Source organism: Garra rufa, chromosome 15 (assembly GCF_049309525.1).
Source record: "Garra rufa chromosome 15, GarRuf1.0, whole genome shotgun sequence".
Classification (NCBI taxonomy): Eukaryota; Metazoa; Chordata; class Actinopteri; order Cypriniformes; family Cyprinidae; genus Garra; species Garra rufa.
This window is the reverse complement of record NC_133375.1, coordinates 20,441,640-20,454,255: the sequence shown is the minus strand read 5'-3', so window position 1 is coordinate 20,454,255 and position 12,616 is coordinate 20,441,640. Positions and strand designations below refer to the sequence as shown.

The 12,616-nt window shown below is 35.7% G+C and overlaps 1 protein-coding gene across 1 annotated transcript in view; it reads left to right on the top strand.

The window, feature by feature from the left end:
- The window catches only part of ptch1 (patched 1), a 77,582-nt gene that overhangs the window by 19,456 nt on the left and 45,510 nt on the right, over window positions 1-12,616 (top strand). Inside the window, exons 3-8 of the mRNA XM_073819213.1 lie at window positions 1,800-1,989; window positions 2,202-2,271; window positions 2,354-2,445; window positions 7,335-7,533; window positions 7,656-7,777; window positions 10,017-10,164. Coding sequence (XP_073675314.1) covers window positions 1,800-1,989; window positions 2,202-2,271; window positions 2,354-2,445; window positions 7,335-7,533; window positions 7,656-7,777; window positions 10,017-10,164 — 821 coding nt within the window. The remainder of the gene's footprint in view (window positions 1-1,799; window positions 1,990-2,201; window positions 2,272-2,353; window positions 2,446-7,334; window positions 7,534-7,655; window positions 7,778-10,016; window positions 10,165-12,616) is intronic.

Below are 12,616 nucleotides of genomic sequence, written 5' to 3'. Positions count from 1 at the left end.
CGTTTCTTTTGAGAAAAAAACAAATGACCGTCATATCAAACACAAACAGAGACTTACCGTCAAAATAAAGGTTTTGTGTAATTTGAAGAAATTGTGACAGAAATATTTTAATTTACAGATAATGTACACACTCCCTTGTCATCCAAGATGTTCATGTCTTCCTTTCTTCAGTCGTAATGAAATGATGTTTTTTGAGGAAAACATTTTAGGATTTCTCTCCATATAATGGACTTCTATGGTGCCCCCGAGTTTGAACTTACAAAATGCAGCTTAAATGCAGCTTTAAAGAGCTCTAAACGATCCCAGCCGAGGAAGAAGAGTTTTATCTAGCGAAACAATCGATTATTTTCTAAAAACATATACAATTTATATACTTTTTAATCTCTACACAGAGTACACATAAAGCTAGGCAAGACGAGCATTTGAGGTTAAAAAGTATATAAATTGTAATTTTTTTTTTTTTTATATCGTTTTGCTAGATAAGACCCTTCTTTCCTCGGCTGTGATGGTTTAGAGCCATTTGAAGCTGCATTTTAGAAGTTTTAACTCGGGGGCACCATAGAAGTCCATTATATGGAGAGAAATCCTGAAATAAATGTAGTAGTACTGTTACTAATAAAATTATTATTAAAGCATTATTTTAAGGAATATTTACCAGAACTTATTTACCAGAAGAAATGTAAATGCACAGTATAAACACAGTATTTCGGAAAAAAATAAATAAAAATAAAATAAATAATAATACATTTTTTTTTTTTTAATTGAATTAATTATTTAGAGATGCTGTTGATTATTCAAATTTAATGAAACAATTAAAATGGAATCCAGAAAATTAATGGAAAAATTAATGGAATTTGGTAAAAAAAAAAAAAAAAAAAACTAAATTTGAGGAAAAAAACAACAAACATATTTCATAGAAAAAAATGAATGAATGAATGAATTCAGTTTTTTCAACATTTAATTTAACCATTAAAACCCAGTCTAAAAAAATTAAAATGGAAAAAAAAACACAGAATTAAGAAAAATTTAAATTTAAATTTGGAAAAAATTAAAATGGATTTTTTTAGAGCCATACACTTATTCAGCGAATCTTTTAATGAGTTGAATTAGTTTTATGAATGTTTTGCTAAATAAACTCTGAATTGACCCTTCCAAACAGCTTGATTGACTGGAGGTCTGACCAATCATAATGCTGAATCCGTCATTTTGTCCGACAAGCAAATTAGACGAGAGTATATTAACTTTGGTGGACTTAAACTTAAAAAACTGTGTATTGATGTCTTTCCGCGGTTTAAATAAAATACGTTCTGATGTTCATTCATGTTTTTTCGTACTTTAAGTAAAGATGATCGGTTCACATGTCGATTGATTTAATAAGGCAATACAGTGATCTTTCATGACACATTAAATATCCACAAAACTGTATTTACTGTTTGAATTTCCTAAAAAAAATTACAACAATTTTCTAAAAAATGACAAAAGTTTAAATATTGAACTAATTTGTATTATGAACATTGAAATGAATAGTTTCTTGAATAGTTTTAAATCAGTTGTGGAGGGTTTGATCATTTGGAAGTGAACGGAAAAGTGTAAAAAAGAAAACAGACACAGAATACAAAACTGTTTAATTAGTTTCCAACACATTAAGCTATGGGGAAAAAAAGAATGTTGCATTTAATCCCCTTTTTCTCCATATTATTTCCTGTTACCTCTTAAATGTGCTTATAAATAAAAGTACTGTAAGGTTATGGAGCATCATCTGAAAGTCTTCATAATCACTTTTCCTCTCCATTTCATAGTGGGCGGCAGGGTGAATCAGGAACTCAAGTACACGCGGCAGAAGATGGGAGAGGAGGCCATGTTCAATCCTCAGCTCATGATACAGACGCCGCGACAGGAAGGTGCTAACATTCTAACCGTAGAGGCGCTCAAGCAGCACCTCGACTCTGCCATAAAGGCCAGCAGAGTGCACGTTTACATGTACAACAGGTAACCGCCTAAAAGCTTCTGAAGGGTTATTTCTTTTTGGGTAGTTGACGCATAACATGTCCTTGGACTTTTTTATCAACCAAAATTATAGGTTAAAATTTGGGAAAGTCTGTATTTTAAGTCCTGTAACTGGTTACTATTTCTTTTACGTTTCCTGCTTAAATGATAGTTCACTAAATTATAGTTCGTCTAATTTCCACTGTTTTCCACAGGCAATGGAAATTGGAACATTTATGCTACAAATCAGGAGAACTTGTTACAGAAACCAATTTTGTGGACCAGGTAAGTAAGAGTGGTACAATATCTTTTTAGATTGAGGATCTGTAAGGGCTTGTGGTTAGTAATGCCGCATTTATCTTTTCAGATTATAGAGAAACTGCACCCATGTCTGATCATCACTCCTCTAGATTGCTTCTGGGAAGGTGCTAAGCTACATTCAGGAACGGTCTACCTCCCGTAAGTTACACACACCTTTCCATATTTGCCTGGACCCTGTAATGTTTGATCCTGTCCTGTCTGGCTCTTGACATCAAGATGATTTGCCAGAAAGGCCATTTTCATACAGTGAACACTTCACTACACTGTCCTTCCTGAAAATAGAGCCATGTTGAAAATCAATAAACAAGCAAAGTGAATAAAAAAAATCCTTCTAATCGAAAGAGGATTTGGCGGTGTTTATTTGATAATTTACCTCTTTACGGTTCATTTATTAAAAAATCAAATTGAGGCAAAATGTTGAATGTGATTTAAGTCATTTTTACTGTCTACATAGTGAAATTCAATAGACCAATTTTGAGCTGATGTCACCATTACATCACTTGCAGCTGTTCACGTATTGTGGTGGCAGAAAAACACTGGTAACAAGTGGAGGGAAACATGAAATAAAAGAAAAATTCTTTTTATGCCAGAATCAGAATGCAAGTCATTTTTATAGAATGCTGTCTTCATGTATGCTAAACGCATACATTTAAACGGACAGACCATGGATGAAAGCTTCTATGATTACCCTACTTTAAAGCGTACATTTGATTTAAACAATATGTCTACATAATATTCACATATGCAGGTCGGGGACATATTGTATTAGCCCTACAGTTACAGCATCAAAAATTATTTAAACCATTAACATATTACATAATATTTACCTATTTTACCTATTTTTTCTCACATGCAAGTTTATATCTCCTAGTTTGGACTTTATAACTCAATTTAACTGTGACAGAAATATTTGACTTAATGTATTGATGGTGCTATTGTGACTAATAAAATATTATTAAAACATTATTTTAAGGAATATGGGGAGGGGGGTAATGATGATGATAATAATAATAAAGTAAGTAAATAATAAATTAGTTTTTTTAAATAAAATTAATTATTTAGAGATGCTTTTGCTTATTTAATTTTAATGAAACCATTAAAATGGAACCCAGACAATTGATGGAAAACACAGAATTTGTTAAAAAAAAAAACAAATCAAACAAACATATTTCATAGGGCCGTTTTATTAAACTTTTAATAAATTGCTGTTAAATTGTGTACATTTTATGATTTCAATTAATTAGACATGCACCAAAATTTAATTCAACCATTAAAACAGTCTAGAAAAATTAAAATGGAAAAAAAAAAAAAAAAACGGAATCCTTAAAAATTCAAATAATAATAATTTGTTACATTTATATAGCGCTTTTCTAGACACTCAAAGCACTTTACAGTGTCAGGGGTATCTCCTCATCCACCTGGATGATGCGACAGCAGCCATAGTGCGCCAGAACGCCCACCACACACCAGCTTACTGGTGGAGAGGAGACAGAGTGATGAAGCCAATTGGAATATGGGGATGATTTGGAGGCCATGATGGTCAGAGGCCAATGGGCAAATTTGGCCAGGATGCCAAGGTCACACCTCTACTCTTTTCGAAAGACATCCTGGGATTTTTAATGACCACAGAGAGTCAGGACCTCGGTTTAACGTCTCATCCAAAGGACGGTGCTTTTTGGCAGTATAGTGTCCCCATCACTATACTGGGGTGCTAGGACCCTCACAGACCTCAGGGTGAGCACCCCCTGCTGGCCTCACTAGCACCTCTTCCAGCAGCAACCTAGTTTCCCCAGGAGGTCTCCCATCCAGGTACTGACCAAGCTCAACCCTGCTTAGCTTCAGTGGGCGACCAGTCTTGGGCTGCAGGGTGATATGGCTGCTGGTATCAGAATTTATGAAAAATTTAAACGGATTTTATAGGGCTCTACTCTTATTAGTCGATTCTTTTAATGAATTGAATCAGTTTGATCAATGTTTTGCTAAATAAACTTTGAATTGACCCTTTGTTAACAGCTTGATTGACGAGTGATCTGACCAATCATAATGCCATTTTGTCCAACAAACAAATCAGACAGGAGAGTAGATTAACTAGGCATATTGTATTAGCCCTACTGTTACAGCATTAAATGTTATTTAAGCCATTAACATATTACATAATATTTATCTATTTTACATGACAATTTCTATTTTTTATTATCTCACATGCAAGTTTATATCTCCTAGTTTGGACTTTATAACTCAATTTAACTCAACAATTGCGGGTTTGTCAATTCTGAGAAAAAAGAAGGCAGAAATGTGGGATAAACTCAAGATTCTGAGCCGAGGGGCAAAGAGAGAATGACCAATTGATTTTTCTTATCAGAATTGTAAGATATAATCTCGGAATTGCGAGAAAAAAGTGCAAATTTTGCAATGTAAACTCAAAATTACCTTTTTTTTCTTTTATTCCATGACTTCCAAAAACCACTTGCACTATGCATATAAGATAATATCTATAAAGTGCAGGAAAGATGTTTGATTATTGAATCAAGTTCTGTGTTTGCATTTTCTTGTGCAATTTGATTCAATGTAATCTGTATTTTTGCACAAATTAGACAAGTCCATATTGATGTTCCATGTAGAATATTTAAAAATGTTAAATGAATCCTGATTAAGTACTGTGATAAGTGGTGCTCCACAGCCCCCTGTGGTGTTTTCTGAAGGCTTTCATTGTGATGAACAAAGCCCCACACAATCGTTCCACTTCTGCTGCTAATGGCTCCTTGCAACAGTTACACTCGGTAGACAACCACCAAGTCTGCAAAAGTTTTTCTGCCCTCCCCCCCTCCCTCTCTCCCTCCATCATGGATGGTAAATAAGGATTTTACTGTGTTCTGGTTGGGGGACTTGGAATAATGACTCAAGCCTGGTTAGGCACATACAATGTGGTCTGAACCGCTGCAGGCCTGCCAGAAGAGAAAGAGAGAGGGGCGAGCAGAAGGAAACACATACAGAAAAAAGGAAAGAATGAAAGAAAGAGGGAGAAATGAGAGAAAGATGGTGCAGGGACGGAAAGGCGGAGCGGGTTTGACAGAGGGCGGCTTAGAGAGTCAGTCAGCGGAGCGGTGGAGGTGGACGAATGATGGAAAGTGGGAGGGTGAACTCGGTGCGAGGAAGGCCGTCTGAGGATAGAGGCAAACGTACGGGCGGGACGGGAGACCGGTTGAAGACGCAGCAAGAGAAAGAGGGTGCTGAAAAAACCTGACTGAGATGAGATGGCAAGCAAAGTATGGGAGGTTTGCGAAACTGCTGCGTTGGGCTGTTAGTTGTGGGGAGATGCCAGGCCCTGAGCGGGATCACCCGGCACGGCAGTATAATTAGAGGGGATAAAGATCAGATGAGCGGATTGATTCCATTTTCTCAAAGCTGTTATTATGGAGGCAGGCTGAAATCCAATCCCAACTACATTAGTGCTGCCACCGCTGTGACGTGCAGCGTCCATCAATCCCTAAGCCTTCGGAATTCCATCCAGTCACCCTTCATCCGCTCCCCGTAGTTATGCCGAACCACTTTAAGCACAGCCAACATCCCATAAGCAAGCCTCAGTCTGTACTTCTCCTTTATGGTTAAACATACCCTACCGTTCAAATGTTTTTTGGAAGAAGTTAATATTTCTATTCTGCAAGGGACTCATGAAACTGATCAAAATGGACAGTAACGACGTTTGTATTGTTCCAAAAGATTTTTATTTCAATTAAATGCTGTTCTTTTAAACTTTCTGTTCATTAAAGGATCCAGAAAATGAATGTTTTACAGTTTCCACAGAAATATTAAGCAGAGCAATTGTTTTCAACATTCTTAAGCACCAAATCAGCATATTATAATGATTTCTGAAAGATCATGTGACTTTTAAAACAGAAACAATTGCTGCTGAAAATTCAGCTTTGCCATCACAGGAATAAATTGCATCTTACAATATATTAAAATAGAAAACCGGAATTTTAAATAGAATTTTTTTTTCACAATATTAATGTTTTACTGTATTTCTGATCAAATGCATGCAGCATTGTTGAGCATGAGAGATTTACCGCAATGTCTTCCACATTTTTTAAAAGTCTTTTTTTTTTTTTTTTTTAGTTTTACACTAATTGCTTTATCCAAAATTTCTTAGGACTGGTACAGGGTACTCAGTGTTTGCATTAACCTGATAAAACCTGACTTCTATTAAATTCTGTTGTACTTCACCAAACTGTTTCTAAAGGATTAGTTCACTCCAGAAATAAAATTTCCTGATAATTTCAACGGGATCAATGGGTTGAAGGTCCAAAATGCAGTTTCAGTGCAGCTTCAAAGGGCTCTACATGATCCCAGCCGAGGAGTAAGGGTATTATTTAGCAAAATCATTTGCCGTTATCTAAAAAAATGAAAATGTATATACTTTTTAAACATAAATGCTAAATCTATGTGATGTACATCCACGACTCGTGTTGGAAAGGTCACGCGTGACATAGACGGAAGTACCGACTGAGTGTTTACAAGTGTGGAGAAGAAGGAGCTTTCAAAAGTTGTTGTATACTAAAAGACACAAATTTATTTGTCTTTGGATTCATTTATTGTATAAAATGGTCTGTTTGTGTGCGTATCCTGGATGTTTACTTCCAGATTTACTTCTAGGATGTCTTTTCAACTACGTTACGTGTGACCTTTCCAATATGATTACGAAATGTGTGAAGTCATTGCAGGATGAGCATTTAAATGACCGATTGTTTGCTAGACAAGACCTTTATTCCTTAGCTGGGATTTTGTAGAGCCCTTTGAATCTGCATTGAAACTGCAATTTGGACCTTCAACCCCTTGATCCCCATTGAAGTCCACTATATGGAGAAAAATCCTGGAATGTTTTCCTCAAAAACCTTACTTTCGTTTCGAACGAAGAAAGAAAGACATGAACATCTGAGTAAATTATCAGGAAATGTAAATTTTGAACTCATTTTTAATGCTGCAACGTGTCTTGTGCAAACATTTATAGTTACTTTTTTTTTCCACAGTGGCAAAGACCCAGTGCAGTGGACCAACTTTGACCCGATGGGCTTCATTGCTGAGCTGAAGATGCTGAAGTATCCAGTGGACAGCTGGGAGGAGATGTTGCTCAAAGCAGAGGTGGGCCATGGTTATATGGACCGTCCCTGCCTGAATCCCGCAGACCCTGACTGCCCGTTATCAGCTCCCAACAAGAACACGACACGGGTGAGTTCAGCATACAAATTATATTTTATTCTGTGTTAGGTGTCTGTTTTCAAAGCTAATTAAAGCAATGATGTTTTGCATCTTGAGCACATCTCTGATTTATGATCCGTCATATCTTTAAGCTTTTTGACATGGCTCGTGTTCTGACTGGTGGCTGCTATGGGCTTTCCAAAAAGTACATGCACTGGCAGGAGGAGCTTATCGTAGGTGGGACCAAGAAGAACGACAGCGGCAGACTTCTGAGGTAAGAAACAACTTTGGGGTTTAAACGCTGACGGCGTTTAGAGAAATGAATTGCTCTTAATGTATTCTACTTGTAAAAGGAAATAAATGATTGCGAAAGCCATAGAGTGAGAAAGGAAAAAATGAAGTGTGTCTTTAGGTTTGTCACAGTTTGACAATTTTTGGGCATTACGTGGCAGCAAATAAAAGATCACTTTGTCTTTCCCTCTCTTGTACACGCTCACATGTACAGTGTGAGGCTTGTTTTTTGTTTCTTTCTTGGCAGGTTGTAATCATTAGTAAACTGCATATTAGTATTCATTCCCACAGACTGAAGAAAGCCCACACCTTTTACTCCAAGAGCGAAACATTTCTTCCCCAGACTTCTTCAGGCTTGAGTGGGGACAGAATTCAGCATCCTCATTATGAAAGAACGTTGTCGTACTTCCCAAAAATGTTAATACACAACAGTGGTGGTGGCGGAAAATATTCTCTAGTGGCTCTGGAATCGTCCGCTGTGATTTCTAGGAATCTTTTCACTCTGAAAACTGTGGTTTTCTGAAAAGAGAAAGTCAAGGGTTTTTTCTTTCATGAAGTGTTCATTGAACAATAGTAGGTTGACAGTCCACTTGAGGGAGTCTGTACTCTACAGTTGGGGAGGTTTTAGCTCGTCTGTGGAGCAAAGTGACAGGCTGCTGTTTTTCAGCATGTTCGTGGTTCTTTTCGAGGTTTTTATCCCCAAGTAGTGACAGACAAGGTCAAGACTGTTTGCTGTAGGATTTTGCTTTTGCAGCAGCCATCATTACCCCCAAGAAAAGAAACTGAGCTTAACAACATGCTATACGTTAGCCAATGAAATATTTTCCAGCACTTTTTAAAATTAAATAATATAAATAATAACAAAACTCAAACTTTGAATAAACTTAAAAATGTGAAGTAAAGATGTGTGCCATCTTTACTAAAACAGCTATAACTTTTGAACGGAATGAGATATTTTTGCCAAACTCATGATGCATATGTAAGAGCTTGGCCAGTTGGTGGTGCTATAAAAACAGCCATAACTACACAACCGTTTGTCCTTTCGACGTAAAAATCAATATGCACAGTCTTGGTCCAAAGTGCCTCAAAAAACTATTTGACATGGTTAATAGAGGCCAATTGGAACGAAACTCGGTGGGCCTGTTTGACTTTGAAAGAAGTCAGCAACTGGGGGGCTATGTTGTATTTTTCAATGGTGTAAATGATTGTGTATTGCGTGGTTTTTCACACATACGCACCATTTTCGTATCATACGATAGACCTCCTTGTTCTGAACAACTTTGCCTCTAGAACCACTGCTGTCAATCAAACCGTTAGTTAAATGATTGAGAAGAAGTGAAAAACCTACTTTTGCAAACTAGTCCTAGGTTTTTTGTTCAATTTGGAAAAAAAAACACTGCAGTACAATTCTCTGAACTCTTTAGGTCAGTAATTATCAAAAAAAGGAAGCTATAACGGGATCGTTTAGAAAAGGGCCTGTTCAAATATACCCAAAAGCCTATAAATCCTAAACAAAAACTTAAAACTTCACAAAACCTGGTGAGCACATGCGACAAGTGATTCTAAACAAGCATGCAGGGTTTTAGGGAGATCACACCTGCCACTATAACAGTCCTAAAAAACGTCATATTTCTATGGAAAATTACATGTATTTGCTAAAAATGCTTTGATTTAGTTGGTTACATGCTCGCTAAATAATACGTAATGTCTTTTCATATGCCTTAAAGTGCATGAACCCTGGTAATCGCTGCTTGCAGCTATATTTAATATTGCTTTCAAGAAGTACATAATGGCATGTTTCAAGACAGACATAACGAGTTGATTCACTGAGGGAATGAGCTGATTTAGTTCATGATTCTAAAGAGTAAAGAGTCTGCAGACTGTTGTCTACAATGTCGGGATTAGAAAAATATAAACAGATGGTTCAGTATATTGATAATAAATACATTCTCTAAGAATTTATGTTTCAAGCCTCAATTGCAAAATTGTGTGAAGAAAAAGTAGATCCTTTTGAGTTTGTAGCAGCAGGCAAGTTTTGAAACACACAACCATGTCATAAAATTGTGACCAGAAAATCCACCAGAAACCATCTGGGGACTTTTGGCATGCTCTTTTCAATATGTTTTGGAACACACTTATTCCGTTCTCACTTCTGTTCAGCAGTGAAACACTTGGTTAGTCTGTATGTTCAATTCACCTTTTCACTTTACTGTTCCTCACAGTGCACAGGCCCTTCAGACCATGTTCCAGCTCATGACCCCAAAGCAGATGTACGAGCACTTGAAGGGCTACGAGGAGGTCTCGCACATCAACTGGAACGAGGACAAAGCAGCTGCCATACTAGAGGCCTGGCAGAGGAGATACTCTGAGGTAAATGCACGTCTTTCACCACGGATCATCTCACGGAAAGGATGTAAAGGCGCTCTGTCGATGTCCAGACTTTAGTGGAGATATTTACAGTGATTGTTTCTGCTGTAGTAATCCATTCTTTCATCAGCTTTTACTTTGCTCAAAACTGGATCTTGTTATGAACTGTTTAGGAGGCCCGATACATTCCTGCAGCCTAGCCTTGTGTTTCCTGGAACATACACTCACATACATGCACTCATGTAGTGTGAAGGCATTCATCTTGAGTCATAAGTAATGCATACATTCCAAAGGGGCTGTGTCTCTTGAGGTTAGGACCCAGCTGTTTAAGTGCAGTCCTTCAAAGGCATAGACTTCCCTTTTTTCCCTTCTTCATACTTTAAACGCTCAGGTTAAGTGTGAACTCGGAAAAACGGGCCACATCTGTAAGGTCAAGAAAGGTTACGACGGGACACTGTAGAAAAGTGGGCACTAAAGCCTTCACATGTATTGTGACTTTGGGGAGGTATTTCAGTCCTGTCGCAACCCAGTTACATTGAACATCAGCATGTATTAATCTTTCATGTTAATTTTTACACCTAGATATAACATTTCAAATTTTATGAATTAACATTCAATGAATGTATTATGAACTATGATTTCTGCTTTGTGGAATACACATATAGAATTGTGGAATCTAGTCATAAAAATAGAAATTACTCTATAACATGGAATGTCATGGAATTTGCCAAATTTTGGATGAATAAATCGTGTAGTGATTACACTTATGTCGCAACGCAATATGGAGTAGTGTCTGTGAATATTAAGCCGCAAAAATACTTCTGTGTGTGAATGAGTGGCGCAGACGCACGGTTTCGCTTATTACACACATACTGAAGCAAATTATTTACTAGAAGTTATTATAAAATTAGAAATTAAAGAGAAATAATTTACTACAATTTTATTTCCAGGAAACATGTAAATGCACAACACTGTATTTCTAAGAAAAAAAAAATAAAAACATAAAGCAATAAAATTTATATATATATATATATATATATATATATATATATATATATATATATATAATTTTTTTTCAGTGATTATGGATGCTTTTGATTATTTTAAATTGAATGAAACTATTAAAATGGAATTAAGAAAATTAACTGAAAACACAGAATTTTATAAAAATAAAACAAATTTCATAGATCCTTCATTTTTTTCTTCTTTTAATAAATTGCTGTAAAATTATATACAGTTTGTGAATTAGACATTTTTTTTTAACCATTAAAAGTCTAGAAAAATTAACATGGAAAAAATTTAAGTGGAAAAAATGGAATGTAGAAAAAAATGAAACAGAATGTGGGGAAAAATGAAACAGAAAAAAATTAAATTAAACATTTCATAGGGCTCTATGAATAAACATGAATTAACAAATCAACTGTAGTAGTTATATTAACACTGTGTACGTTTTTACAGAATTTATTAATAGAGTTCAAATTGTTAGCATTAGTTAATGCATTACGTGTAATGAGCTAACAATATTGTTGCAAAATTATTAATGTTTCATAATGTAAATGTGTATAGTTTACATGTGATATTTCAATATGTATAAATTAACATTAATTGATGTACTATTACAATTATTTACATCATAAATAAATTAACAATGGTATATTCATAGTAAACTTAATCTGTGACCCTGGACCACAAAACCAGTCATAAAGGTCAATTTAATGAAATTGAGATTTATACATCATCAAGCTAAATAAATAAGCTTTTTATTGATTAATGGTTTGTTAGGATAAGATAATATTTGGCCGTGATACAACAATTTAAAATCTAGAATCTGAGGGTGCAAAAAAATCTAAATATTGAGAAAATCGCCCCTTAAAAGTATCCAAATGAAGTTCTTAGCAATGCATATTACTATTCAAAATTAAGTTTTGGTATATTTACAGTAGGAAATTTACTAAATATCTTGATGGAACATGATCCTTACTTAATATCCTAATGATTTTTAGCATAAAAGAAAAATGTATAATTTCGACCCATACAATGTATTTTTGGCTGTTGCTACAAATATACCCATGCTACTTAAGACTGGTTTTGTGGTCCAGGTTAGTACGTTAACATTTAACATTTTAAAGCATTTATTAACCTTGGTTAGCTGTTAATTCATATTTTTCCCAATAAATGTGTTTCTATACAACTTTTTAATACCTAATGCATTAACGATTTTGAAGTGTTGGCAAAATCATTTTAGCATGCTTTATTAACAGATTTGCTCATTTAATCTGAGGTGGCAGCAATACAGCACAGCCTGTTTTTGCTAGTGTGGGTGTCCATTGCAGAATCAACCCCTCTTGGTGTGGCGGCCCCAGCACTTGTGTGTCTGTGTGTGTGTTTTAGCGTGTGTGTGGTATCTGTGTGTGTGTGCGTGTTTGACAGGACCGTCTGGAACACATTAACCCGC